This window comes from Nyctibius grandis, chromosome 1 (genome assembly GCF_013368605.1).
Source record: "Nyctibius grandis isolate bNycGra1 chromosome 1, bNycGra1.pri, whole genome shotgun sequence".
NCBI lineage: Eukaryota > Metazoa > Chordata > Aves > Nyctibiiformes > Nyctibiidae > Nyctibius > Nyctibius grandis.
In genome coordinates this window covers 92,241,187-92,268,718 of record NC_090658.1, presented here as the reverse complement: position 1 = coordinate 92,268,718, position 27,532 = coordinate 92,241,187, and the positions used below count along the sequence as shown (strand labels likewise).

General features: G+C 42.9%; 1 protein-coding gene and 1 long non-coding RNA gene across 4 annotated transcripts; one reads left to right on the top strand and one right to left on the bottom strand.

The window, feature by feature from the left end:
• Positions 1-5,678: 5,678 nt before the first annotated feature.
• On the bottom strand, positions 5,679-8,691 carry LOC137667136 (uncharacterized). 2 transcript variants are annotated; one of them, XR_011048760.1, is made up of 4 exons: positions 8,572-8,691; positions 8,002-8,212; positions 6,257-6,365; positions 5,679-5,954 (listed from the first exon to the last, which is right to left on the bottom strand). It is a non-coding gene; the product is annotated as an uncharacterized lncRNA (long non-coding RNA). The 2 variants fall into 2 exon arrangements; XR_011048761.1 differs by having other exon boundaries at positions 6,257-6,362.
• PRSS35 (serine protease 35) lies at positions 8,578-20,855 on the top strand. Of its 2 annotated transcripts, XM_068407662.1 has the most exons (3): positions 8,578-8,927; positions 13,691-14,157; positions 14,834-20,855. In XM_068407662.1, the coding sequence occupies exon 3, from the start codon at positions 14,849-14,851 to the stop codon at positions 16,088-16,090; it is 1,242 nt and encodes a 413-aa protein (XP_068263763.1). In that variant the 5' UTR covers positions 8,578-8,927; positions 13,691-14,157; positions 14,834-14,848; the 3' UTR covers positions 16,091-20,855. The 2 variants fall into 2 exon arrangements, with proteins under 2 accessions (XP_068263763.1, XP_068263754.1); XM_068407653.1 differs by lacking the exon at positions 13,691-14,157.
• The last annotated feature ends 6,677 nt before the right edge of the window (positions 20,856-27,532 follow it).

The window sequence follows — 27,532 nt, the reverse complement described above, 5'->3', positions numbered from 1 at the left end:
GCATGATGGTGTTCACTCAAACACATAATGAGTGGAAAATACTGGATGATGTTACAGGTAGTGACAGGAGTTGGCACCATAAGCGGCATCTTAATGAAAATGAAATAGGGAAGCACAATCCACAGATGAAGATAAACAGCTTATGCTTGCTGTGATAGAGAAAGATTATCCAGTGTGTAGTCCCACAACTTCTGGTAATAATCTGAATGTGTACAAATGTTTGCGTCTGCTGAAAACGAGGTGATGTTCGTACAAATACAAGAGGCAGGCAAACCCCACCTCAGGGAGTTTTGACAAAGCATACTGTTAATGAGGATTTGGTAACTGAGCCATGTGCAGTTGTTAGTTTAAAAATCTTGGCTGAGCAGAGGTATGTGAATGGGTGATAACTCTTAAGATGAGTATCAGTTTTCCATTACAAGTTGGGACTATAATTTTCCATTTATTTTAACTTGCATGAAATTCATTCTAAAGTCAATCTTCTTGCGTCTGTTTTGCTTTAATACAGTTAAACTATGCAAGGAGACTATGGGCTGGAGAGTTAATCAGAAGCAAAAATTGTAATGGGTAGAGGAAGAGAATCTATGTGGTTATTGAAATCTCCACCATCATTTTTCTCTCTTGACACCTGATACAAAGGCCTGGGAAGTGAAAAAACCCTTCCACTATCTTGCTTGGGCTTTGGGTTTGCCTCTCATACCTTATCAGTTGTACCAGCAAGCAGACCAAATAAATCAATGGGGATGAATATTACATTGGTACCAAGTAATCCATAGAGTTGTGGAAGATGCCACCGAAACTGGAGTCTGTAGTATGTTTCATTCAAAAAGTAGTTCAAAATTAAAAGTGTGGATATGCTGGGATAATAAATAAACCAATATGCTACTGTTGATTTGACGATACCTCTGAAAGTACTGGTCTGATATAAACTGCTTCTGAGTGTTACTGGTGTCCCACTCTGCACTGCTTGCATTGCATGTTTCATTGTGAGCGTTACAGCTTGACAACCTGCTAGAGAGTTTTGAGACAGGAATGAACAGCAGCAGAACTTTCTCTCCAAAATATTCGGCTCACATCATGATTAATTCAGCTCTTGTTTTTCCAACTACCCTCCAGACTTACCCCCAGATTTACAGTTTTCCCAAGCAACATCTGAAAAAGACAACAATAACACGTTTTCTAATTTGTATCTTCTTTTTTGCCAGGGCAGTTAACATATCTTTTTAATTTCCCTGCCACAGGGCAAAAATGCGTGCTGTAGCTTGCTCCTGTCTTTCCTTTGTCACAGAGGCCCCAGTGAGTCTCTTTGTGACTGCATGGGTTCCCTTTGAGGACACTTCTGCCTGTAACCTCTTGAGAACGACGCTAGACCTTCAGAAATCCTTAGGGCACTAGCAGAGTCAGAATGGCAGACAGGAGATGTGATTCTGTGCAAATACTACTGCAGAAAGTGATACTGAGAAAATGCAAAGGGGTGTCTCATTAGAGCGAAGCATTTCTGCCTTCCCTCTCCTTGTTGAACTGTTCACTGGGTTGTTAGCATGTGGAAATGATTCCAGCAGTGAGCTGAAAACCTACAGACAGCTTTAAAACTATTAGAAATATGCAGAGATTTTGAGAGCCAAGAAGGACAGTTATGAGTATTTACTTCAATCTCCTGCATAGTATCACCCACAAAAAAGATCCCCTGTTACTTTAGCTGCAGCTGTACTTCCCCGCAGTTACCAGCGTGACTGACTCCTGCCTAACGCCGTGGAGGTCAGTGAGAATACATGAACAGGAGACACAGAGAGAGCTATGTGGGGCACGAAACAGAAGATGGAAGATTGCATTAGAAATGTGTCCTGGATGTTGTTTGGTCTTAGTTTCTCCTGACAGCTTCAGAGACCCAAAGGTAATGTACGCTTAACGCGCTCTGGACAGCACCAAGGCATGCTTGGCAACCCTAACGCTGTATTCACCATGGGTTTTAGCAATAAATATAACGTTGTTTTCCTAATAGTAATTATGGCTCTGAGAGATATAAAATGCCTGTCTTGGTTTCAGTGGAATACCAAGTTTGAAGTCTAAAGTGGAACCTTAAAAATTCCTACATTAGTAGCTATTACACTGTTAATAATTTTAGCAGAAACACCCAGCTATTTCAGGGTTGTGAATGGAATTTTAAAACGGTATCACCAGGTTTTCTTCGGATCTGACTTCGTACCTACAGTTTAGTAAGAATAAACAAAACACATTTGCCTTTTGATGGAATGCTATTCTGGAATGTGGTTAAGTAAATGGTTCTTTTAAGGTGTGGTTTTTCCCTCAGGTTTGTATTCAATTTATAAGTCATGCAGCTATAGCTGAAAAATTAATCTTGAACTCTCCTGGGCATGTTTGCGATGGCAGTAAATGGTTTATGGTCACCTTCAGTTAACACTGGCAGTAAAGACAGTATTCCTTACTACCTAGGAATTAAGGCAAACATCCCCCCCCCTTTTTTTTTGAGCTCTTGAAAATGCAGTTTCTGTTACTGCACCTTTTCCTACTTTGTCCCTACTTGTAGAGGAAGATTGCTTCTATATCCTGTTTGGAAGTACCACAGGCCCTCAGTTTTATGCTGAATGTCACATTTTCTCTGTTAACATATTGCTGTTAATTCCTCTGATTTCTCAGACTTTTTAAGATGTGCATTTCACTGCCACTGACTCTCTACTGGTTTGAATAGTGAGATTAGGCACCATGTCCCTGGCCAGTTCATCTTTCCCTGGAATCTCTTTCCCCTCTGTTGGGTCAATCATGCTGATGGTAGCTAAAATCTTATTTTATCTAACATGTCAATGTCACTCTATTAACTTGCCTCTGCGGTATGCTGTTTCCATTATAGGAATTTAGAGGCTTGGGGAGGGAATGAATATTCAGCTTTAGCCAGACAAAGTCGGGTGTTTTTCCAAAACTTCTCAGAGTCTCTGGTCATGCACTTCTTTTCTCGTCACATCAAAATGTCATTTATCCATATCATAGTATGCTGTATTACCATCTACAGTTCACTGATTTTCCAGTAGAGCTGCTGGTGTGCTGAGTGCATTGGGAACACCAGTAGGAGGAAACGGTTTCCTTTAAAGCAACATGCTCACAAAAATGGTGTGGGTTTTTTTTCCCTTAACTGTACCTGCCTGCAACCTGCTAACACATCATGTCTGTAAAAATATTTGCCATCTGACACATCTCGAGAAGTACCTCTTCTTGTGGAAATTGTCCTTGAGAAAAAGGTTTACTTTACACATATGTATTTAATCTCCACGATGCTACACATCAGGTAAGAACTGTAGGTTTTGCTCTTTTCTCAATGATGAGTGAACAATCAACTCTGCTTTTCTACTAAACATATGAATGTCAGAACAACCAGCCTGTCCAGATTCATTTTCAACTGCTGTTCTAGGGAGAGACAAAAATGAGAAAAGACAGGAACTGGGTGGAGGCTGGGCTATTAACTCGCTTCCATTCTGCACAGTTAGAAGAGCCTCTCTCCTATGGGTCATGTGCTTAGACATATCCACATTTATTTTTGCTTGCTGCCTCACTGAAGAAAGCATCCTCTTGATCTGACCACAAGCTTGACATAGTTTTAACTTGGAAATGGGTCTTCTCTGTTTGTACTACTACAAAGTGTTTTTTTCCAAGTCTATTATTTACCCATATATCTAGTTCATGAAAATCAGGTCACAACCAGACACCTCGAGTTTCATATACCTCCTTCTTTTTGTCATCTGTAAGTTATTGTGTCGACAACATTGCATTCATTGCTAATAACCTTGTTTCTGGCACCATATTCCCTCGTACACCTATACCCCATTTAAAATTACTAACTACCTCGTCAGCCTGTACTGCAATAGTCCATGGTCTATGCAGAATCTTCCTGAGCTAGCAATGCTGTTATTGTCCTCTTTGTCCTCACTATGTGCACTCTTAAAAAACGATGCAATTTATTGCAGTTCTTGCGTGTTTTCCAAGTCCTCAAAGCCAGGGTGTCTAACAGAGGTCTGTTTCATTCAGTGTTTTAGTCTAACTGGTCAGCATTGTGTCACACAAACCTCTGAACAGCACAATAACCAACCCCAACTGGTCCACAAAACAAAAGGGCTTCTGTGGCAGCAAGCTGCTACAGAAGAGACACTACCATGGAGACCATTCTTGATCCTGTAAGAAAGATCCATTGTATTTCACATCCCTTTGTTCTGAAAGCTGTAGGAATTATCTCACGTCCATTCATCATGAGCCAATGAGTTATCCCAAGTTTAGTGTTTGGGGACTGGAAAAGTGTTAAAGCTCATAAAAATTAGTCTTCCTGTGACAAGAAAAGTAGGAAGGAAGTGAAACATATGATATCAGCTGAGCTGGAAGAGTTCCCAGAGGTAGCTTGAGAAGTAGTAGGGTGAAGGAAAGGGAGAAGTGAGGTAGTGTGAAGGAAAGGGAGTTACCTGCACTATCCAAGTAATCACTAGTTTTGGAATAAAGTACATGTGTACATGTATACATGAGTAGGACTGAAGAGAGGAAAGTAAGAGATTAAAGCTGACTACTTGTGGGGTATGGCTAGGGACTATGCACTGAACTTTTAATTTGGTTATAGGCATTTGCATTCTTTTTGACATCTGTGAACCTTGTTTTGGTTTTCCTGAGTTGCAGCTGCCTGTTTTCTCCTCCCATAAGTCATGTGTGATGGAATGTTTTGTGGGTAGGTGTATCTGCCTGCTGAGTCATAATGCACTACATGGAATACAATTTGGAGATTGCAGACAAGGCACGTTGTTGCTACGATCAAACATTTTTCGCATGTGTGCAAGCCCCACATGAAAGAGTGTGTTCCTCCAGTGTTGTAAGGCCAGATGACATTCCAGGAGCAGCTGCCCAGCCTCTACATCCATGCTCAGCGTATGCTGCCCACAGGGAAAGCTGAAGATCCTATCTCAAATTTTTACCTGAAAAAAATCTAGGAGAATCTTATTTGGAAACATTCTGTAGCTCATTTTGTGGATTATCTACCCTAAGATAAGAGCACTATGGTTCCATGAATTCACTTAAATCCAGGGTACAAATCTGATGATAAAAACTTGCTTTTTTTTTCTTTATTTTCTTTTAGATATGCAGGAAGAATTTTGATAGAAGTCATTACATTCTTGATGTTAATACAGATTTGCTTTTATTTTTTTCTCTGACACTTGTTGTTTGTTTTTCTTTTTTTTAATTTTAGGTGTGAGTCTTTCAAAGCTCAGTTCCAAGTGAACATCTCTCAGCTGGTATATGATGTCAAACTTATTTTTGGAACATGTAGAAATACCAAACGGGTTCACTAATCTTCTAATGAGATAAAATTACTTCTGAAGGATAAAATTAGCATGCTGGACCTTTTCCAACAATTATATTTTTACAGCCTTACCATGTATATTACACAGTGTGTTTCTAAAGAATCAGTATTCTGAAATACATATTCCTCATGTCTCTTGCAAACTATATTTTGAGGAAATTTTTAATGTGACAATTATTTTTTCAAAAAAAAAAACCTCTAAATTTTTATGAAGAATTATCCAAAATGTATAATCTTATTATTGCAAGAAGTAAAATATTAGTAATGAAACAAGACTCAAAAAAGATGGTTTTAAGTAATTTAAAAACATAGATATAAGTTATGCTCATGAATGTATTCTGATTTTCTAATACAATTTTTTACAATGTTCATTTATCTTGAAAGCTTTCAATGAATGTTGTCTGAGAAGAGAGAGGAGTGTGAAAGCAGGAGTCAACTCTATTGTTATTAGTCAGTCTTCCAGGTAAAAAAAGAAAGCATGAACTAGACAGCCCAGCCCAGATTCCGAAAGCAGGAGCAAGCGGAGTGATGCAGCAGAAGCACACTGATCCCAGCACCTGGAGTTCAATAGACAGAAGCAAACCTCTGATGATAGCCTAATTTTCTGAAAGACAGGAAACAAAATATAGGACTAAGTGATCAGCTCTTGTAGGGATGATAGGTTACCAATAACAATCTGCTGTGCCCTGCATTATTGAGTGTATTCACAAATGATCTGGAAAAGGGATGAGTAGTCAGGTCACAAAGTCTGATGAGGCTATCAAGTTATTTAGGTTAATAAAGATGAGACAATCTTGAAGATCTGCAGACAAGTTTATGGAAAAGGAGTGACTGAGCAATAAAAGGGCAGATGGAGTTCAATGCAGATTAATGCAAAGTGATGCACAGAGGGGAAATGATCCTTACTTCAGGTGTGAAAAGGCAGGTTCTGATCTGGTCATTACTTCTCAGAAGACAGAGTCCTGAAGTTATGAAAATGGCTCCATGGGAACATCTGCCTGGTGCCCAACAGCTGCTAAAAAATGAAAAATACTAGGAAGGGTTAAGACATCAGCAGAGAACAAAACAAAGAATATCTTTTTGCTGCCACAGCAATCTGTATTTTACTTGCATCTTCTGTATAGGTAAAGAATCATAGAAACATTGGTTGAGAGGGACCTCTGCAGGTCACCCCATCCAACCTTCCACTTCAAGCAGGACTTTTGCCAACACTGGATCAGGTCAGCTGTGGCTTTGTCTAGCTGGGTGTTGGAAACCACCACGGACGGCGATTCCACAACCTGTCTGGGCAATTTGTTCCAGTGTTGCGTGATCCTTCCAGTCAAGAAATTTTTCCTGATGTCCAGTCTGAACCTCCCAAACTGCAGCTGTTGTTACTCAACACAGCTGCCCAATGCAAGTAACTGTTTTCTACCTGCCACTGCCAAGAAGTGTTTGGCCGCATCATCCTTCAGATGCTGTTCTGGTCCCTGCACATCAGCAGTAGAACAGAAAACAGGAATGTCTTTCATGTAAAGCACAGCTAACTTAGCTAGAATTCTTCAGGGTGGGAGAGGGCCTACAGGGCGTATGATAAAGAACTAGTGAGCATCAAACAAAGCTAGCAGTAGCCAGGTTGAAAATACACAAAAGGAGGCAGGTTTTTGCACAACACATGGTTGACCTGCGGAACTTGTCATCACAGCAGGTTGTAGATGCTACAGATGCTTTCCCTTAAACAGTAGGTTTAAGGGAAGACTGGCACGTGCCTGACGGAGAAATCCAGTGAACGTTACTAAGGGCATAGAAACTACATCTGACTCAGAAAATCTGTGAGTTTGAAATATTGGTGGCAGGGAAAGTGCTGGAGGGGCCTGTTGCATGACCGTGCCCTGTACTAGCGCAATACGATACTGGTCCAGCAAAGCCCTTGGTCTGATCTGTTATGGAAGCTCTTATGTCCAATAAATTGCATGTAAAACTTAACTACCTTAGACTCATTTCTCTCTTGCCTTGTTAATTAAACTGGGAATTCTTCAGCTTGTTTTCTCAGTCACATGAATAATTATTATTACCCTTTGGTTTTAAGTTGTACTTACAAACAACAACAAAACCAGGACTGCAAACAAAATTTGCATTTTGAAGAAATCAGCCTCAGTCTTTGAAATGAAACTGCAGGGTGCAGTTGCTGGCCAAAGCCTTATTTCCAACATATTTATATAATTGGTTTCACTAAAATTCAGAAGTTAAGTCTTTTAAAGGAAGGATATGCCTATGATTAAGATGACAAAACAGTACTCTGGAGATCTCAGTCTGATCTCTAGCAATGCCACAAATTTCCCGCCGGTTTTGGCAAATCGGTGGGCCCTTGTCTAGCGCGAGCTGAGTTTTCAGCGGATGAGCTCATTGAAACTACTCAGGTTAAGCAGTTGCAGAAGTGCTTAGTGAACGAGCTTTTCACGTTGCACATCTACATAGCAGTGGAACGCTTTGAGGAGGATCTTATGCAAGAGACTGATCCACAGAGCAGATACCACCACCCAAAGCTTTCCACCTTGAGAGAGGAGACAAAAGGAACACCAAGGGAAGTGGAAGGCAGAGAGGGGTGAAGAGTGATGAGAAAAGAAGAGAAGGGTAAAGAGTGATGAGAAAAGGAGGGAGGTGCTTCTCACCTGGTCTCTGAGGCCCTGAGGAGCAGGGCTGGGGAGGAGTGGGGCACCCCCGAGGAGTGGGGCCAGGAAGGTCCCTGAGCAGCACGGCACCTCTGAAGAGTGGGGTACCCTTGAGAAGCGGGGCCAGGAAGGTCCCCTAGGAGCGGGGCATCGCAGAGGAGCGGGGCATCGCAGAGAGGCGGGGCCGGGAAGGCCGGGGGCCGGGATGCCCCTGAGGGACGAGGGAGGGAGTCGTTGGAAGGCCACGGGTCTGGGGACCGCCCCTCCCCGCCGCCGCAAGCCCCATCCCGTCCCGAGGAGCCTCCTGTGGAGCCGGCCGCCGCTCCTCGCCTTCCCCAGGAGACCTACGGCGGGTCAGGGCGGAGCGGCCCCCCCCCACCCGCTGCCACCGCCGCCGCCGCCCGGCCCCGTCGTGCCCGGCAGCCCCGTCCCCACGCAGGTGCCGCGGCGCGGACGGTGCGGCGCCCTCCCGCCACTCCCCCCGGGACGGGGTCCCTCCGCCTCCCCACTTGTCTCCGCCTCCCCCCCCCGTCTCGGCAGCCTCCCCCGCCCCGTCCCTGCGCGGGTCACCCCGTCTCTCGCCCGGCGCCCGGAGGAAGCTTCTCCCGGGGCGATGCACCTCCCCGCCCCGCAGGCAGAGCCCCTTCTTCCCTTCCCATCCGAGGAGACACCGGGATCTGCCTCCGCTCCCCTCGGCCCTCCCCCTCTCGCTCTTCCGCCCTCCTCCCTCTCGCCTCCTTTTTCTTCTTCTTTTTTTTTTTTTCCTTTTTCCATCCCCTCCCCCGCCTGGGAAGACCTGCCCGCTCCCCCCGCCCCGTCCTCAGTAGCCGCGGGCGCTGGGCTGCGGGCGGGCGGCGCGGAGAGCGGGCAGCCTGCGCCCCGGGGCTGTGGCCGCCTTCCCCTCCGTTCGTCCCGCGGGGTGCCAGGTATGAAGGAAACCCTTCCCGACGGGTAGAGGCTGCCCCGAGAGACCTGGTCGGGGCAGCGCTGGGTGGGCAGGCTGGGAGCTGGGGATGGGGCTGAGGTTGGCTGCCCGGGGATGGGGACGGGGCAGCCCGAGTCCGGGGACCGGGCAGACCACGGTAACGTCCGTAAGGTGATCTTTCTTTTGCGATGTCGTTCTTCCGACACGGGTCGTTTTTAAAAATGATGAGGCTGAGCGCTGTCAGTACCTTGAGCTTGGCAGCTGAAGGGTTTTGTATAAAGCTTCTGCCTCTTTAGCCTGATGGATGTATTTTTGATAGGACTAAAAAGTGACACGTTTCTTTGGTCCTTTTTTTGTTTTAATTTGAAACTGGTTTCACAAGACAGCTAACGGGATGGAAGCAAAGGGGCATATTTATCGGGCTTTCAGGGGTTTGTCTCTGTGCTGTGTCTTCTTCGGGGAGCAGGCAAGGAGCCTCTTCACCCTTCAAAACAACCTCTCCTTTAATTCTGATTCATCCCCTCAGTATTCGCGCTGCCATCCCCGCGCTCTTCTGGAATTGACATTAATTTCGTCCAGATTCGTCACGGCTGGAAGCAGATTTATCTTGGAATGGCAAAAAAAGCCATGCCAAGGTATTTAACTTGCAGGCTCTGGAGAAAGGGAACTCCTTTGGATCAGAGGCGGAAAAGCAGAGCCTCCCGCAGAAAACGAGGACCAGGGGATGGCTAAAGAGCTGTCGAGTTCAAGCCTTCCTCTCCAAACACTCGGCTTCTTCCAGGAAAACCCTAAGCTTTAACATGCTAACGCATAGGAGTGGCCGGCAGAAGCGGAGCGGACAGTGGAAAAGCGGCCGTCCCGGCAAAGCCCCCCCGTCCCCGTCGTTCCTCCGGCTGGTTCCCGGCCGGTACCCGCCCGCTCCCGTCCCGGGGGCAGCCCCGGTTGGCAGGGCTCGACTCCTGCCGCTTCCCCATGATCCAGAGGAGCGGGGAGAAGAGCCCGGCGGCGGGGAGGGTTGGGAGGAGCGGGGGCTGCCGAGGGGCCAGCCCGGGAGCCGGGGGATGGCAGGAGGAGGGTGAAGCGGGGCCCGCGGCGGTGGCCGGCCGGCGGCTGTCCGGGCGCGCCATCCCGCGGCCGGGAAAGGGGAAACTCCTTCGGAGGTGAAGCCCCTGTCCCCATTGCCATTCATCCCCCCCCTTTCTTAATTTCCCCCTGCGTGTGCGATTTCAGAAAGGAGCTGTCGCTCCTGCCGTGTAAAATTAGTTCTCCTTACGGCTACTGAAGCTGCTTAAATCTTGTAAGGGCCAGGAGTGGCGGTGGGGTTTTCTCCGTAAGGCAGAGGGGAGGACGGAACCTATGTGCCAATACACAGAGCGAGCACACCCGGAGGAGTGAAGGGGGCAGTGGCGGATAAGGTTAGGGTAGTGGTTTCTTCCAGGGAGTGTGACATTTCCAAAATTTGTTCTCTGTTTTGCTTTGTCAGAGTAGAACTGTGAATTCCAACTTTCAGGCCATTTCAAGAATAAGGCCAAAAGCAGTTAAAGGAGCTGGTTAGTGTAGCAGCCTCTGATATTTTATGGTCTGAAAATTGCATTTAAAATTATGCAAGCTTAGTTTGAAACGTGCTGACTTTCCTACAATAAGAAGGAAACCCCAGAGCAGAGGCTGCACTGAACAGACCAAGATAAAACGCTGCCAGGTAGCTGGACACAACTTTTCTTCTGTCTGAGCTACACTGACATGTAAATTCACTCTGGGGTAACCTTAACAGAAACGTATTCTAGTTCTGCTTGACTACAAGCCTTCCCTTGAGCATTTGAGATGCATTCTGCTGGAGTAAGATAGGTTATACCGACAAAATATTTGAAAGATATCCTGAAAAGTTAGGACACGGGTAGGTTTTGTCCTGTGAATGCAGAAAGATTTGATGTCAGAAGCAAGAACTGAGAAGAACTGAAAATACTTTTAATTGTATACATACACCTGGTAACTGGAATGCCACCAAACAGGGAGTTCTCAGCATTATCAGCTGGATTTGGAAACTGGAGGAAGAATTTCAACATTTTCATGGAGCTGGGGATCTTTCTCTCTCACTTTCTAGTTTCCATCGCCCTCTGTGTTCTCTGAAGCAATTCATCCTACCATAAAGACAGAGCTGACTCAAGGCTTCTAATTACTGTAAGCCAACCCAAAATTTGTATGGGAAATGAGCAAAGGAAAGGAGAGGGCAGAGCAGCTTGGGGTTTGGAGGAAGAATGGAGAACAGCGTGGCAGAAAGTGAGTAAGACATTGAGGGGTTTTTCTTGCGTCCAGTTTGTAGCATTCTCAGGGCCCTTCCTCCTTCTTCTGAAGGCTGTATTCTCGCTCCCCTTCTCTCATCCTGCAAAGGTATCTTTGCAGCCATCTACACATTTTTATCCCCTTTGTCTGGCAAGAGGAATCCCTGTGTTCTCCCCTTGCCAGCAACCTGTACTGAGCCATGGCAACCACTGACATTGCCCATGCTTGAAGTTGGACTTGCTTGAATGATAGAGATCAGGTTAGTAAACAGAGCTTAAGTGGTTGTAAATGACAATGCTGCCTAGTAGGACAGCTGCTCTGGTCTGTAATGAGAATTACCATTTTCATCAAGTTCCTCAGCTTGGACTTCTTCCAGTTCTACTGAAGTGTAGTTAGTTCATTACAAGCAACAAGCAGTTCATTAGAAATGATGAAAATCTTGGCTTCTGAGACTGCCTTTGTAAGTAGTGAGCACTTGAGTATAGCATTTCAAATGGGAGGCTCCAATGCATCTGTTGAGGGTTGCATGTTTTGGTATTTTTCTTTTTAAAGAGTGGAGGAAGGGAGCCATATTACTCCACCCATTTGCTTGCAGAAAGTCTTGTTATAAAATGAAGTTAGTTATGGGTCCAGCTGGGAAGACTTCAGCCATAGCAGTGGAATGACTTCAACCCAGACACCTCTAAGAATTTCTATATGAACTAGCAGTGAGTGAATGAACTTTCCTTGGGGCTCACAAAATTCAGCTATAGAGAAATATCAAATACCCAGATCCTGAGGAAGGGCTGAGAAAGGGAGGAGTATTCTAGGAAAGAACATAGAAAAGACATTCTCAAGACTGACGGATGAACTGGATTCCTTAATATCTTGTATTTGTTCAACAGCTATATTAGGGCAAAGCAAATTAAGACCAGCTTTTCCTCATTAATACCACGTTATTTATCATTAAACCATGCTAGTTTGTCACAGGCTGAAAATAAAGAAAAGGAGATGCTTCCTTATACAACATGTAGTTAAGCTGTGGAACTCTTTAACACAGAACATTGTGGATACAAAATTTTATATGGGTTCAAGAAAAGACTGAGAAACTATGAAAGAGAAATCCACTGAGGTTTCCTCACACTACAGAAACTACCTCTGGTTTAAAGTCCATGAAGTGCAACTGGTTGTAAGCTAAGAGACTATGAGGGAGGAGGGACATACATGGTTGCCCTATTCTTGTGCTCTACCCTAGGCATCTGCGTTTTGCCAGAGTCAGAAACAGGATTTTAGGTGAGGTGGACCTTTGGTCAGGCCAGGAAAGCTATTCTTATGTTCTCATCATAGTATTTCTTTATTTTGACGCCTTATCATGTACCCATAGATTTGTGGAATTATCATTCCTCTTAAAATTTAGTACTACTTGAGCAATAACCAAAACAATACTTTGAAGGTAACTTTGTATAGAAAAGTTAATGTTTAAATATGTGCATTTCTGCTATACCAATAACTTAGACTGGTATGGTCAACTGGTATCTCTCTGCAAAATCTTGCGCCTGGGATGACTCTGCTCTGCTTTCAAAACCTTCAGATATCTTTTAGTATGACCACATATGCCCCAGAGCTTAGGCCCGTGAGTCGCTGTAATCTCCAGATGTCTTATGAAAGTCCACACATCTTCTTCAAAACCTGAGTTAGCTACTTTAAAGCCAGGGTGGGTATCTTTATACTGTATTGTAAAATGTGCTTTATGTATATCCTAGTAAGTAAACTCCAGTTCAAAGTTGGTGTTCCATGCAGGCAAAGGTGAAAAGCATCAAAAATTATGCTAAAACAAAACCACCCTCTGAATTTGGCATCAGAAGCAACAAGCTGTGTTTGAACCATAGTGCTTAGTTAGCTAAAAAGTGATAATTGTTACCTCTTATAGACAAGAACTATGTCTATATGGTGAAGATGCCTCAAAATTATAGGACTTATTGGTCTGTTATACAGCTTTTTCCATGTTGCACACATACTCTGCTTTGTTCATGCTAGATCTTTAGCTAGCTTGTAACCAGGCTGTTGCACTGCGTAGCAGTACTCATATTATTCTAAACTAAGCTCAAGAAAAGGAAAGCAGTTATCTTTCCTCTGGTTTACACCGCCATTACAATGTAAACCAGAGAGCTTAACCACATACATATCCTTGAATTGCTTGGCTTTTAAAGTTTAATCATAGACCTTTCTTTCTGCACAGCTGAGGTTTCCATGTAATTGGAATGAAGGATATGAGAATGGAGTGCAGCTTTCCCAATGGCAGTGGCTGGTAGTTGGTTAATGCCACTGATATCACTGCTGCCAAAGGATAAAAATGGTCTTTTCAATAACATTTTGAGCTCAGAATCAAGACTTCTGGGTTCAGTTTCTGGCTCTGCCACAGTCTTCTAACAATTTTACATTCTTTATGCGTGTTTCCCAACTACAGATGGGAATAATACTGCTTTTTGTCTTTCCCATTTAAAGTATTAGCTCTTTGTGTGGTGCATCACCCCATCTGGGTGGGGCTTTCCACGTGTGACCGTAAGGCACAGACAGCACGGTTCCTGCAGCCTTTGTGGGATCCTGCAAGAAAAAGGCATGCAATGAGTCAGCAGACTTGTCCCTCCTATTTGGCTGGGCTTTCCTGCATGTATATAACCAGGAGATTCCTCTAGACCGGCAACCTTCTACTTTCCTTGCTCATCTGTCCCCTCCAACCACGGATTTTGAAATTCTCTGACATCCTGAGAGAGATTCAGACACCCACACACAGGAAATGAATGAGGTTTTGGTGTCGACGGCACACCGGGAGATACAACGCAGGATCTGCAAGAGACCCATGCCTTTCAGAGCAGCAGGAGCTTAAAGCATGTAAAATGGGACTTACCACCTTGTTTAGGTGCCCAAATTGCTCCATCTGTCACATCCAGACAACATGAACTTTGAAAGGGGTAAGGAGATGTTTCTAAGTTGGTTCCTTGGGAGAGCAATTAGCAAAGTGTCATTTTACATAGCAGGCAGATTCACAGGTCTTAGCTGGGTAAGTAATGCAGAACCATTGGTGACTTTTAGGTCACTTAAAGCTGCTACTTTTTGGCCAATACAGGAAAGAGCACAATTGGTCTGGTTTCCTAAGGGTTCCTGAGTCTCACAAGTGTAGTCTGTCTGTCCATCTCTGCCTGGATCACAACTTTTGAATGTGACTTTTGAATACATTAGTGGTTTTCAACCATGTTCTACCTACAACCAATAGCTATAGAGAAGAGAAGCAGAAGTGTAAAACATAATTGCATTCCTACAGGATAAATAAAACCAGGGCACTGTACAGAGTGGAATGACTCAGACTAGTGCCCTGCTGAGGGAAAAGCAGGTAAAACTCAGCTGCTTCTACCTTCCAGCTGGTAGCTCAGCATGGATGCTGGCTGACTTGTCAGCACCCATCTTGCTAGAGACCATTGGAAGCATCAGAGGCAATACAGGGAATATCAGAGGCATTTCTATTTTGAGCAGTGTTAAATTCTGTTCCGCTGATGTCAGTGCTAATATTGCATGATTATACTTTGAAGATGCTAAGATAACTGTTTGTATTTCCAACACGTGTTTTCAAATCTCTCTTTCTTGTTTTAGAAAAAAATAGATAAAATGGAGCACGTGTTACTGCTATTCATATTTTTCATACCTATATTGGGTCTCACTAATGGAACAGAAACTGAACAAGATTTTACTTGGCACATAAAGAAGATTCCCCAGATTGTGAGCGAAAGAACTTTCTCCCTTGACAGACCTAAATTTGAAGCAAAAACCAAACTAGAGCTGAACAGCGTATGTGGAATTGAATGTCAAAGGAAGTTGCCGGTGCCAAGCTTGTCTGACTTGAAGGACCTCTTATCCTATGAGACCGTTTTTGAAAACGGCACACGGACCCTTACCGAAGTGAATGTCCATGGACTAGTGCTTGACCCAGCTGGAAACACAACCACACGGAAGTCTTTGAGAAAGAAGAGGCAGATATATGGAACGGACAGCAGGTTCAGCATCTATGACAAGCGGTTTATGACCAACTTTCCGTTCAACACAGCTGTGAAGATTTCCACCGGCTGTAGCGGCATTCTCATTTCCCCCAAACACGTGCTGACAGCTGCCCACTGTCTGCACAACGGCAAGGATTATGTTAAGGGCAGCAAAAGATTGAGGGTGGGCCTGATGAAGATGAAATCCAGAGGTGACGGCAGGAAACGCAAAGGTGCTAAAAGAAGTAGGAGAGAAGTTTCTGCGGCCCAAGAGGATCCCGAAGTTGCCACAGAACCAAGGCGACAATCCAAAGGTGGTAGGAGAAAGCAGAGGAGATCTGGGAGGAAGCAGGAGACCTCAGATGGCATGCCCTCCTTCCAGTGGACCAGGGTGAAGAGTACCCACATCCCTAAAGGCTGGTTTAAGGGTGTCTCTGGGGATATTGCCCTGGATTATGATTATGCTGTTCTTGAGCTCAAGCGTCCCCACAAAAGGAAATACATGGAGCTGGGAATCAGCCCAACAATCAAAATGATGCCTGGGAGCATGATCCACTTCTCAGGTTTTGACAATGATCGATCTGGGCAGCTGGTCTATAGATTTTGTAGCATTTCTGATGAGTCCAATGATCTCTTTTATCAGTACTGTGATGCTGAGCCTGGCTCCACTGGATCTGGCATCTACCTCCGTCTTAAGGAGCCAAACAAAAAGAAGTGGAAACGCAAGATCATCGCTGTTTACTCAGGCCATCAGTGGGTGGATGTTAATGGTGAACAGCAGGATTACAATGTAGCAGTAAGAATTACTCCTCTCAAATATGCTCAGATTTGCTTCTGGATACATGGGAATGATGAGAATTGCACACAAGGCTGAAGAGAGCTGAACCTGACTCGCTTAGCACCCGTATTACCATAGAGTAAAAGTCTGCTGTGGTGGTTACTGGAAGAACATCACTCCACGTCAGGATGTTTTTGAACTCAAAGCTCGCAAGTAATGTTATGGTGACTTGAGGAACACTGAATTGCTGGGGCATGGGTAGAATTGTCAAACGAAATATTTCTAATTGTAATCAACCCTAGATATGCACTTAAAATCCCAAACTATATTTATGTTTGCAGTTGTGATACATTCAAATCAATCACATCAGAATAAAAATGACCACACCTGTTTATAATTTTTTTATTCCAAGGGAAGGATTGAAACTTCTCAAACAATATCTATTTTTCCAATGGATTTGCTTTTCTCAGGGTTCTGTTCCAATTCTTCAAATGCCAGTTGTGCATACAGGACATTACTGTATGTGCAGAATGATCCAGAGAACTGCATGAGACCCAGACATTATTTTGGCATTCTCTAAAGACCACAGCTCCATGTTGAGAAGCAGCAGTCTAGTTCATGCTTGTTAGTTTGGAAAACTTCGTCCTCTGGTTGTTGCAGGAACACTTCCATGGAAATCCCAAATTTCTGTAGCTGAGGGTTAGACCTTAAAGGCAAGTTTCACTTCATTGCTTAGTAAAAACAGCAAAAATAAATTAATGAACATAAAAGTTTCCGTATTTGGAAGAAGAAGCATCAAGACATAATTTAATGCCTTTAAATCTTCTTTGAGAAGCTATAGAAGTCTTAAAACACATGCGTTTGCATTCCAAATAGTTTTTGGAGAGCTGTAGGTTTAGTTTCTGGTCAAATGTTTAGCTTTACCGTTGGGAGAAGTCACTGACTTCTGAAGTGGCTCTTTGACAATCATTTAGAGCTTCACAGATGATAGATTTTTTGGGTGCTAAGCATTTTTGCAGTTGTTATAAATTACTTTTATATGAAGTCAGCTTCATAGATAGGATAGTATGTATTAGGCTGGGAGTTGGAAAGCAATGTTTTAGTTTGGCTTTGTACAGTTTCACAAAATGGGTAGTTTTAATCATGTTATATTCAGACTCCACATCAACATGAGTTACAAGGTTAAGCTAAAAATTTCTCCAAACTAAATTATACCACCTTCTGAACAGTAGAAGAACTATCCTGTACATTATAACAGATATCTTGTTAGGTAGCAGCAGTAGTTAGCAAATAATTTGGTTCAATATGTTTGCTGAACCATATATTTAATGAAAACACAAAGTGAGCTTGACTTTTACACATAAATCACCTTTTTAAAGATTGTTGTTGATTGCTACACAAGTCTATATCTTTTATTTTATATCAAGATCTTGAAGCGCACAGAACTGTTATGGTGCTACGTTAATCTAATAACATAAAATGATACTGTGTATTTCCAATTATATCCTTTGGGTTTCAATACTTTTAAGATTATTCACCACCACAATATTTCATTTTTTTTATCATAAGGTTATGCTGACCAAATTACATTTTCTTCCTGTGCAGAAGAAAACAATATAACAAGATTTTAAAATACTTTTTTTGTTGGTATCTTTAAAATATGCTTGTAATATCTTTTGATGAAATAAGATAATTTTTAGTAACCCACTTTCTTGTAGATGATTGAAGGTATAAAACCTGACACTTTCTGAATGTGCAGGCAACTTACTTTGTCATATTATTGCCAAAGCATAAAAATTTAAGACTTGCTTCCATACCATAACTAACTCTGACAATATTTCATTAATTGGAAGAGATCTCACTTTAGAAGAAAGTATTTCTTTTAATGTCAGCCTTTCCAGGGAACACTTAACTTTTCTTTTTTTTTTTTTTTTTTTTACTTTGTGTGATTGTTTGCAGAAAACTAGTAATAGTTTTTAAAGTTTAGAAATTAATGTCTAAGATTTTAAGGTTAGTTATTTTTTATTGCTGTTAACATCTCTATTAAGATGTTTGGCTTCACTGATAGCAATTTTAAATCACCTCAGTCCAGTATTTAACACTCTTGCTCTATGCAATGGGCCTACAATATTCTTTAGTCGGCTCTATAATGTTTTTCTTAAGTGCCTTTTTCCATAGTTACTGTGACAAATAAGGTACCACATCATTAATCCAATGCAAGTCAGCCTAGGATTTTGTTACAATTTTTCTCATTGTTGATTTGGGTCCAAAACTGATCAAGATAAGATGGCTTAGTAAATTCCTTGTTTTGATGAGTCTTATATAGGTGTACTCCTTAGGAGCAGAAATATAATCTATTTCTTTATTAGTTTGGGAATCAGGGACAAGGTAAGAATGAAAAATGTTGATGTCAGCTTTCAAATGCTCTTGTTATAATAATCGTCTCCTATGAATACCTCAGCCATGACTTGAAGTTCTCATACCAGGCTGATAACAAATGTTTATCCTCAGAGGATAACTATTAGATGCTCAGTGCCTCATTTTATGGTACTAAGAGATTAAAGAGGCTGGACAGACCAATATAAAAATTAATCAAAACTGTATATATATTCAAGCCTCTGTGTCTGTGTCTGAGTGCACATGCACAAACACATGCAAATATATGGGCTTGTAGAGCATGTGCAGTTTTGACTGGGTCAGCGCTTTCAAGCAAGGGAACGCAGGCAAAAGAAGACATGGACAAAATGTTATTCCTACTGTATCTGCATGCGGGGCAACATTTCAGTCTGCCACTTGGCCTAATAGAGAAGGAATTGCTTTATGTAGCCATTGTGATTGCTTACTACAGGGACTTCTGAAATAGTTCATAGATCGAGTACTTACACACAACCCCAGGAGGTCAATATGTCCCACATAGAGCTCTTAGCACCAGCCACTGCAGATGGGACAAGAATTTCTGAGCCGTGATCATCTCAGATGTCCTTAAAAAAACTTCAGTTAGTATCTAGTTATTAATGAGCAAATACGAGGAGGGGGTGTTCTTAGTAGATCAGAACTGCTGTTGTCTAGGACACGAGCATCAAGGCTGGGTTCCCAGTCCAGAAGGGGACAGAGCCCTTGTGATGTTTCCCCAAAGGATTTTTCCCTCTTTCAAGCACCAGGCTGTACATCATTTATTTTCATCTGTACTAATGCTTCTCCATAAGAGTTGTTATAGTAGATCCTTTTCTTTAACTGTATTCCTGGCTTTAGGAAAAACCAAACTCAGTCAAATCCCTTTTCTGCTAGGGGCCTACTGGCAGTTTGTAAAGTTAACAAGTCAGTTTTTCCTGGGCCAAAGATAAACCTCATATACAAACTGTTAACACATGCAGACCAGCTTCTGCAAGGCTTTTGTGCATGTGTTTAATTTGGGGCTCTGGGACATACAATGGAAGTCAAAGGAATAATCTGCAATGCGAAAAATTAAGTCTAAAAGTTTGTATTATCTTAACATAAGAAAAATACAATGTTAGGTAGCAAAATTATTTCTATTATATGAATATAGAGTACCTGGTGCTTTAAAAAATGCTTAAAGAAGTCCTTGACTCAGTTTATAAATTACCATCCAAATTTTGCAGATTTATGAGTCTGTATGGAGTATGAATCAGCACAGAATATGGCTTAAGTAGAAAAATAATTCATCTTCATGTGGAGGAGAGAAGCAGCTGGGGAGTTCCTCCTATTCTGCTGAGAAGGGACAACCTGGCAGCAACCAGCAATTAATACAGAAAGAGAGAGCAAGAGAAGTAGATGGTACGGAAGACCAGGAAGACGGAGGTGGTATGCAAGGGATAAAGAAAGTCTGAAAAGTAACAGATTAAATGGCTGCGAGGTAGCAGAGGGATGTATTGTGAGAAAGAGTAGGCAGCTGGTAAAGGCGTAATAGTATAAATTAAGATGTAAAAATCACAAGTTACATGAACAATCTCCTTTTGCTGTTAAAGCTTAGGCTGTTCTTCCCAGCCAACGCCACTGAGGAAGGGGCTGTGAGAGGGCTCAGGTTCTGGCAGGGACCACTAGCAGGCAGGGGGTTTTGACCCTGAACTTCAATCCCTCTGAAGTAGCAGAGATTATGCTTGTGCTCGTTTAGGGTCCTTGGGAAGCAACAGATCCGTGTCCTGGCCAAAAGTCTTGGCAGTGTGAACCTCCCAGCACGCCGGGTCACTGAGAGTGTAGTGAGTAAAGGGAGGTTTTTTTCACTTGAAAGTTTCTCAAACCTGACATTTTGTTGGTAAAGGCTGTAAAGGCTGTTCCCGATTGGAAAAAAAAAAAAAAGCAACAAAAACACAACAAACAAAAAATCTCAGACTTGAAGCACTTAAATGTTGGCTCAAATTTTTGCATGTACCTACAAATTCTAGCCAATAAATTTTTTCAAATACCTTCCATTTGTGTTTGGTATCTTTGTAGAAATCTAATCAACTGCTTCTAATTTTAAAGCACAGAATATTGCAGATACTTCCATCTACAAGTCCCTGGATTAAAGAATGAATGGGGAAAAAAAAAAGAATATTGTTAAATTGAAAGCTTAAAATTGCACACTAATCTCAAAGGATTTGAAAGTATATTTGCGTCCCTGTTGCACCAGCCTTTTGCTCCGAGTGTAAGATAGCATTTAGGTTACAAACCTCCGGGGGAAGCTTTGATGATTCTTTAATGCTCTTAACTGTTTAAAGATTGACAGCAAACTTCAAAAAATGTGGTTTTTAAATATTTTTAACTGCACAAAATGACAACTCATTTGGGAAAAACAATGCAAACCTTTGCTATATTAAGATATACAATGCACATACCATGTCAATAAATATTTTCTATCGTTTGTCTTTTCCTCTGTCATGATTTATTTTGTTAGCTCTGGTGGTGTTACACAGACTCCGTTTGTGTAACTTTGCGTTCTGTAAACGCTTGTAACAGGTTATCAGTGAATCATCTGGGATGTGGTCTTACAAGATATTAATGTCTTTTTAAATTTGTTCTGGGAAAAAAAACTCCCTGTCTACTTCTGTCTTCAAGATAATTCCTCCATGAGCAAATTTGATGAGTAAAAAAAAATTAGTTCAGCAAGGAAACGACTCATAGACTATGCCACAACTTATTAATTCTGAAAGACGTAATTAGTTCTGTTTCTGCTATTAGCTATTGTATTTTCTACTCTAGAGAACTGTTGAACCAGGCCAAATTAGAAGTGCGTAAAATATAATAATCTTGGTTCTCAGCATTATCTTAACTTTGTGCCCTTGAAACTGGTGCTGATTTGATCACTGACAGTAACAGGAGGGATTTTTGGCAAGGACGAGAGCTGCTGGAAATATTTAATGGAAAGTTTAGAAATGATTACAGCAGTGATTAACAGTGTGTCTAATAGAAACAATATTTAACAAGGGTCTGACAAGGGCTTTCCTGCAAGATCTGGTGGTCCTTACATGGAGGAGGAGTCAGGGCCACAGGGGAATAAATAAGATCAACAGCTTCGTCACCTGGAGCAAAGTCCATCTGTGGCTCGTAACAGGATCTAAATCTTTCCATCGCTGGAGTCTACTTTTTGCCACCTTCTGAGAGAATGTCTTGGTGCCCAAGAAATGTTTCTCAGCCCCTACCTCGGGAACACAGACAGAGACCCAGGGGCGACAGTTGTGTCCTCTACAGGCCACTCCCAAGCCACTGGCAGGGATGTGGTTGCTCCAATGGAAGATAGGTTTCAAGACGTGCTGTGGGTCTCACATTCCCATGGGCCCTGGGGGGCTTAAACTGGCATCCTGTCCAAACATCTGTTCAGCCCTAAAATGTTCCGATACAGCCCAGTTCCTTGTGCAGGTATTTTCCTGTCGTACTTCCAGTTCCCATCACGTTTAACAAATGCTCAGGAGGCCTTTACCAAATAACAGCAACTCAAATCCACCAAAGAAGTGGTATCTTATGCTGGTTATTATGCAGGTATTCCTGGTGAACCGTTCATTCCCCCTACTTGGAATATGTCTCTAAGCCTTGATAATGGCTTACCCTTGAGCTGTTATTGCTGAGAAAAAAGATCAGATATACTGGAAAAGCTACGGAAATATTTTACAAATATTGTGCCTCTTGGCAATTATGTACACACCGTAGTTATTGCAGTTGCTATGGCTCTACTTCTTTTCCATGCGAAAGAGTTTGAAAATATTGGATGAAACCAAGTTGGGCTGGTTTTCAGACAAATTACTCAGCTGACCTTTGGCTGCAGTTGCAGCATTCTCCCACCCCTCCCCTCCAGTCTAATTTCCAACTTTATGGATTAAATGCTGGTTTCAGCTTTGCTTAATCAAAGGCGAAAGCAGCCACGAGACAGCACACAGCAAAGGACCCTTTCTGGCCATACATCTCTGCAGGCAATTTGAAGCAGGGCAGGCCCCAGAGGGAGAAAAGGACAAGAGAAGGCAAAGGTGAAGACCATGATCAACAGCAAAAAAATCACAGTGCCTTACTGAATGGAAGAAAACATGATTTCTATTTTTCCTACAGTGAAAGGCAACCCTAGTTCTTACATTCCTTTGCCTTCTCTTGAATGATTAACTCATCAGCTAAATATTGTTGGCTCTTGTACATGAGCAAACCAACCCACTCAGTGGGGATCAAACATGCCCTCAAATGCCAACAGGGTCTTCCCCTCCCCAACACACAAAAAAAAGAGAATACTAAGTTACCCCAAAGGGGATTTGCTAGTAATACAAATGAAAAAAAAACTTTAAAAAGTAATCTTTAAGACAAGCACCATGTTTTTATTTAAGTAAAACAGGGATATTTTGAAAAACATGTATGCATAAAGGCAACAGAGGCTTTATAGGTATGTGTGGCATATGGGGTTTTCTGCCACACTCATCTGTGCAGGACGTGGCCGCGTTCCAGAGCTGCGGTGAGTTATGTGGTGAAAGAACAACCGGTTGCTGGTTGTCTATCCCACCATCTCCCCACAGGGACAGGGATTTATTGTGCTACCAAACTCTTGCTGCTTATTGTGAGTTTGGGCTCGGACCTGGTCTTAAATGGTGGACATAAACAGAGGCTTCCAGGCATATCGCCACGACATTTTAGGTTTTTATACATTTTGCTCCATGGAGGATGTATGAAGTCATTTTTAATAGTGGTAGGTTGAAACAGAAAGCTCCAGTAACCAAACACGGCATCACATCCTCCCTTCATTTACAATGATAAAGCTTAGAGGGAAATTTGCCCCCCTGCATACTATACGTATTTATTTGTTATAGAGCGTTGTACACTAGGCATTTATGATCTGTAAACAAGTTTATTTCTTTTAGAAAGAAATAAAAAGGAAGCCAATACTCAAAAGGGAAAGTAGCTTTGACAATGTTCAATTTAGATATGTTACTTTATTGCTTGTAAATTAACCTGTTACAACAGTGATCTGTGATCAAGTAACACTGCTTATACAACTGATGTGCTTGAGTCCTTCACTTCTTGCTTATTGAATTTTTCCTTATCGGTTGGGACTAAATAAAATCAGGCATCCGTGCAATGACCAATGTGAGGTTAGTTTTCTGTCCATACTGTGAAAACCGTGTCCACAAGCTTAAAAAAAATACAGCTGCTATTAATTGTATTTTATTACCTTTAAACTGGTATTTGTCTTTATGGGGTTACGACTTTGGAAGCAGTTTTTGCTCAGTTATTTTGATGTACAAATCCATGGTACACCACATGCACACACACAAGGAGGGACAGCTTTAAACTTGTCTTCAGCTTGAAGGCTTCACCGAGATTGCATTAGCTATCTCCAGCTACAAGCATAAAAGAAATGCCATGCAGTATTTGTGTATTTCTTCTCAACTCAGCCTTCACCTTTGCATCCTTCACATTAACAACATCAACTTTGCCCCTACCCTATGTTCTACCCATTTATCGTCAGGCTAATGAAGCACCTTTTCTTCATTTTCTTCTGCATATCAGAAAGTTTACATACAGGCCACTTCTGAACTTGCCAATGTGCTTTTTTCACCTTGGTCCTATCCTTATAAATTGTTTTTCATGCCTTTGACTCTTATCTTATGGTAACTACTTTTAGAGTGGGGAAAAGTCACAGCTCTCCCTGCTCCAGTAATGTACAGACTTGATGCTGCTGCTCCCCAAAAGGGCAGTAGGGAAACACGTGCCTCAGTCCTACAAGCAACAAACTCCATTGATTCCCTGTTAACTTCTGGGTGCTGCTTCAGGCTGCTTTCCTGAGTCTTCAAACAGCTTTACATCAGGCACGCACACAGCCGAGGGATGAAGGCAATTGGGGAACCCGTCCCCTGCTCTGCTGCAGACACCTTGGAGGAAATGCAGCCAGGGCAGGCCCAGACCCCCTCCTCCCAATATCCTCATCACTGATGTACAGGCTCAGATGTCCCTTGTCCTGTGAATCTTGTGTCATGCCTCTTCCACCACACACAGCACACCCTCCCATCCCATCCCATCCCATCCCATCCCATCCCATCCCATCCCATCCCAAACTCCCTCCAGAAAAGGAAGCTCCTCAACTGAGCAGGACAGTGACAGCCAGGGCCCCAGCCAGGAGCTGTACCAGTGTGGGGGGGTCCCTGTAGGGCTCCCCTTGGCTCCTCTTGCTCCAGCCTCTCCTTCAGCACCTCAGTTGACCAGAGCATCTGCACAGTCTCACTGTGCCCACGCTTCCTCGGGGTCCTGCCCTTTCTATCGGGGCTAGTCTCTCTCTCAGTATTTCATCTATTTTTAATGCCCTGTTTGCAGCTTCATCTCACGCTTCCCTGCCTGTCTGGGGTTCTCTCTGTTGCTAATTCCAAGTTTGGTTTTTTTTTTGATTGTGCCCGCTTTGGGGTTTCACCTCATTTTCTACTTAAACACTAAAAACCTAAAATTAAATTAAATAAATAATGCCCTGCCACTGGTGCGATATAGTGAGGAGCCTGGCCTTCTGTCCAACAGAAATCACTTCAAAGTGCTATTAAGGTAAGAGCTGCGAACAGAGAACTAAAGGCAAAATCACTGCAAGCAAACCAGTGTTCACAGCTCCAAAATAAGGCATCAAAGCTGGAGCCAGCCTTGGGAAATACTTTCATAAGCTCTGAGTCAACGTAAACACGGGCTGCCAGCTGAATGAGCGATCTTGTGACGTCCCTTACAAAACAGCTCCAGGCTGCCCTAACAGCTCCTCCTGCCGCGGATGCTGACTGAGGGAGAGGTCGCAGGCTCTGGACCCCAGCAGCAAGCATGGGGTTTAATCTCCTAGACACATCCTACCCTCCAGGGAAAGCTTTATTTAATTTCACTGATTTAACTGACTGCAAAAATAACAGTAATTTGATGCTATTAATCAGATTATGCTAACTGGGCTGTAAATGGCTCCCATGGCCTCGCAAGATCCATTGAAATAACAGTTTCAAGTGAAATACGAACGATCCCCGGCAGGGCAATGTGCCTGTGTGGGAGTCACATCTGCTCAGCACCTGGAGAAATTCGGCAAAGACCTTCTTGGTAGCCGGCTACAGGTGAGGTTTATCACACCAGTTACTTAAGCCTGCTGCCAAGGTAATGTCTCGTTGCAGCAGCACAGCCTTCTAGGGCTAATTCGAAGACTAAGCCTAGAAAATAAAAGCTATAGATGTTACAGATAGGCCTTATCTGCAGCATTTCTTTATGTACCATTTGCGAAAGAGAAAAATCACAACTCTGCAGAAGGGGTAAAGCCTTCTTATTCCAGTATGTACAGTGAAGAGCACCTGCCTTTTTTCCCCCACAATACCATTAAGCAGCATAAATTTAAAACACTGTTAATATTGGAAAGAACTTAAGAAACTCCATGCTTCATTATATCCCTATACCAGCCCTTTTTTTAATGTGCAAGGTGGAGCCAGGACTGTAAGTGCAGCCTGTTTGCCAAGCCTGTGCTGGCCCTCGTGTGCTCGTCTCTTGCCATATCAACCAGAGCCCATGTACAGAACCAAAATTACCCAGTCCTGGGACAGAGGGGTGCAGCCACTTACTTTTCCAGGCCACAACGCAGCTTTTTTTTTCATTTGGCAAAAGCTAAGCTTCAAGGAAGTATTTTTAGACATATAAAAAGTCATATTTCTAGATCTAGAAGCCAGCTCCCTCCTCCTAATTTGAAAACAAACTTTTTGTAAATTTTTAGGCTTGTCTGGCAATGTCACTGTGGAACCAAGTATATCCTGGTAGAAACATGATAAAAGATACAGCTCAGAGACACAAGACTGGTGGGAAACAAGGTTATCAATGAAGAAGTTAATTGCGAAAATAACTGCAAGATTCACAGCGATTCTTAAAAAGAAGACTTGACATGATTTTTTTCTACTACCTGTTGACTAAGTACATGAAAAGAAAATTTTCAAGCAATTAGGGTTTTTGTAGGGGTTTGTTTTTATTTTAGTGGGATGCCAATGTCATTCTCCTCTCAGCAGAGGGCTTTTTAGGCAGCTCCACCAATTACAGAGTGAGGGGTTCAGTAGGTAGTGCTACGTGCCCTGGGGCAATCCGAAGGCCATAGCTCCCGTTTGTGATGATGATCAACGCTCTACTGATGAGAGTCTTTTGGTGGATATCTAAACAACGTCCAGATATTGTGGCCATTAAAACCCACAAAACTTTCCATGAGAGCAGAGCAGTTCAGACCTGTGTCACGGTTGGATTACAGCTGGTAGCTGTATTCTGCCTCTCCCTGTTGTCCCTGACACATTCATAGCATGTGAATGTGGTGCAGCTAGCAAGGAAAAGAAGCCTATGCTCTGGATCTGTTAATGCTACCAAACATTCGAGAGGAACCTAAAACTCTCCCTTCTGCTATTTCCAGCTACTTGCATCACTACGTTCATTGGGAGATTCCCCCCGAGATAGGCACATTCATCACCCTGCAAGTGAGGACCCTGCTGCTGACCCCCACCTGCGCAGCGGGGCATCTCACACCAAATGCGCTGCTCCACGTGCTTTTGTACAAAGGGCAACCTCAAGCTTGCAACCCAGAGAAACTGCCGATATACCAGCACTACTCTGGCAAAAACCAGCTAGAGCTACCACGCAAGGTATTTTATGTTTTCCAACCTGTACATAGCAGCTTTGTTACAAAGAACATACAGTGACAGATTTCAGAAAACTCACTAAAAATTAGATATCAAGTATATTGTGTATGTATACATATATAGTACATCAATGAATACACTATATGTATATATAACTATGTACAATACATACATAGTAGTGTGATTGTAAATGTGATACACAAACAGAATCTGAAGAGGAGCTACTGACACTGTCACAGCATGAGACCCTGATCTTGTGTCCACACACCACACTGTCTCCTCCCTCACCTCTCCCATCACCCTCCAGAGACCCTGCAGCTGCTGCTTGTTTCCTGTCTCTCCTGCCAGGCACCTGAGCAAGACACACGTGGGAGAAACAGAGTTTGAGGATCCTGCATTCAAAGGGCTGGGGGAGGATGGACAGTCCCATCTCCTACAGATCTGCTCTGCCCTG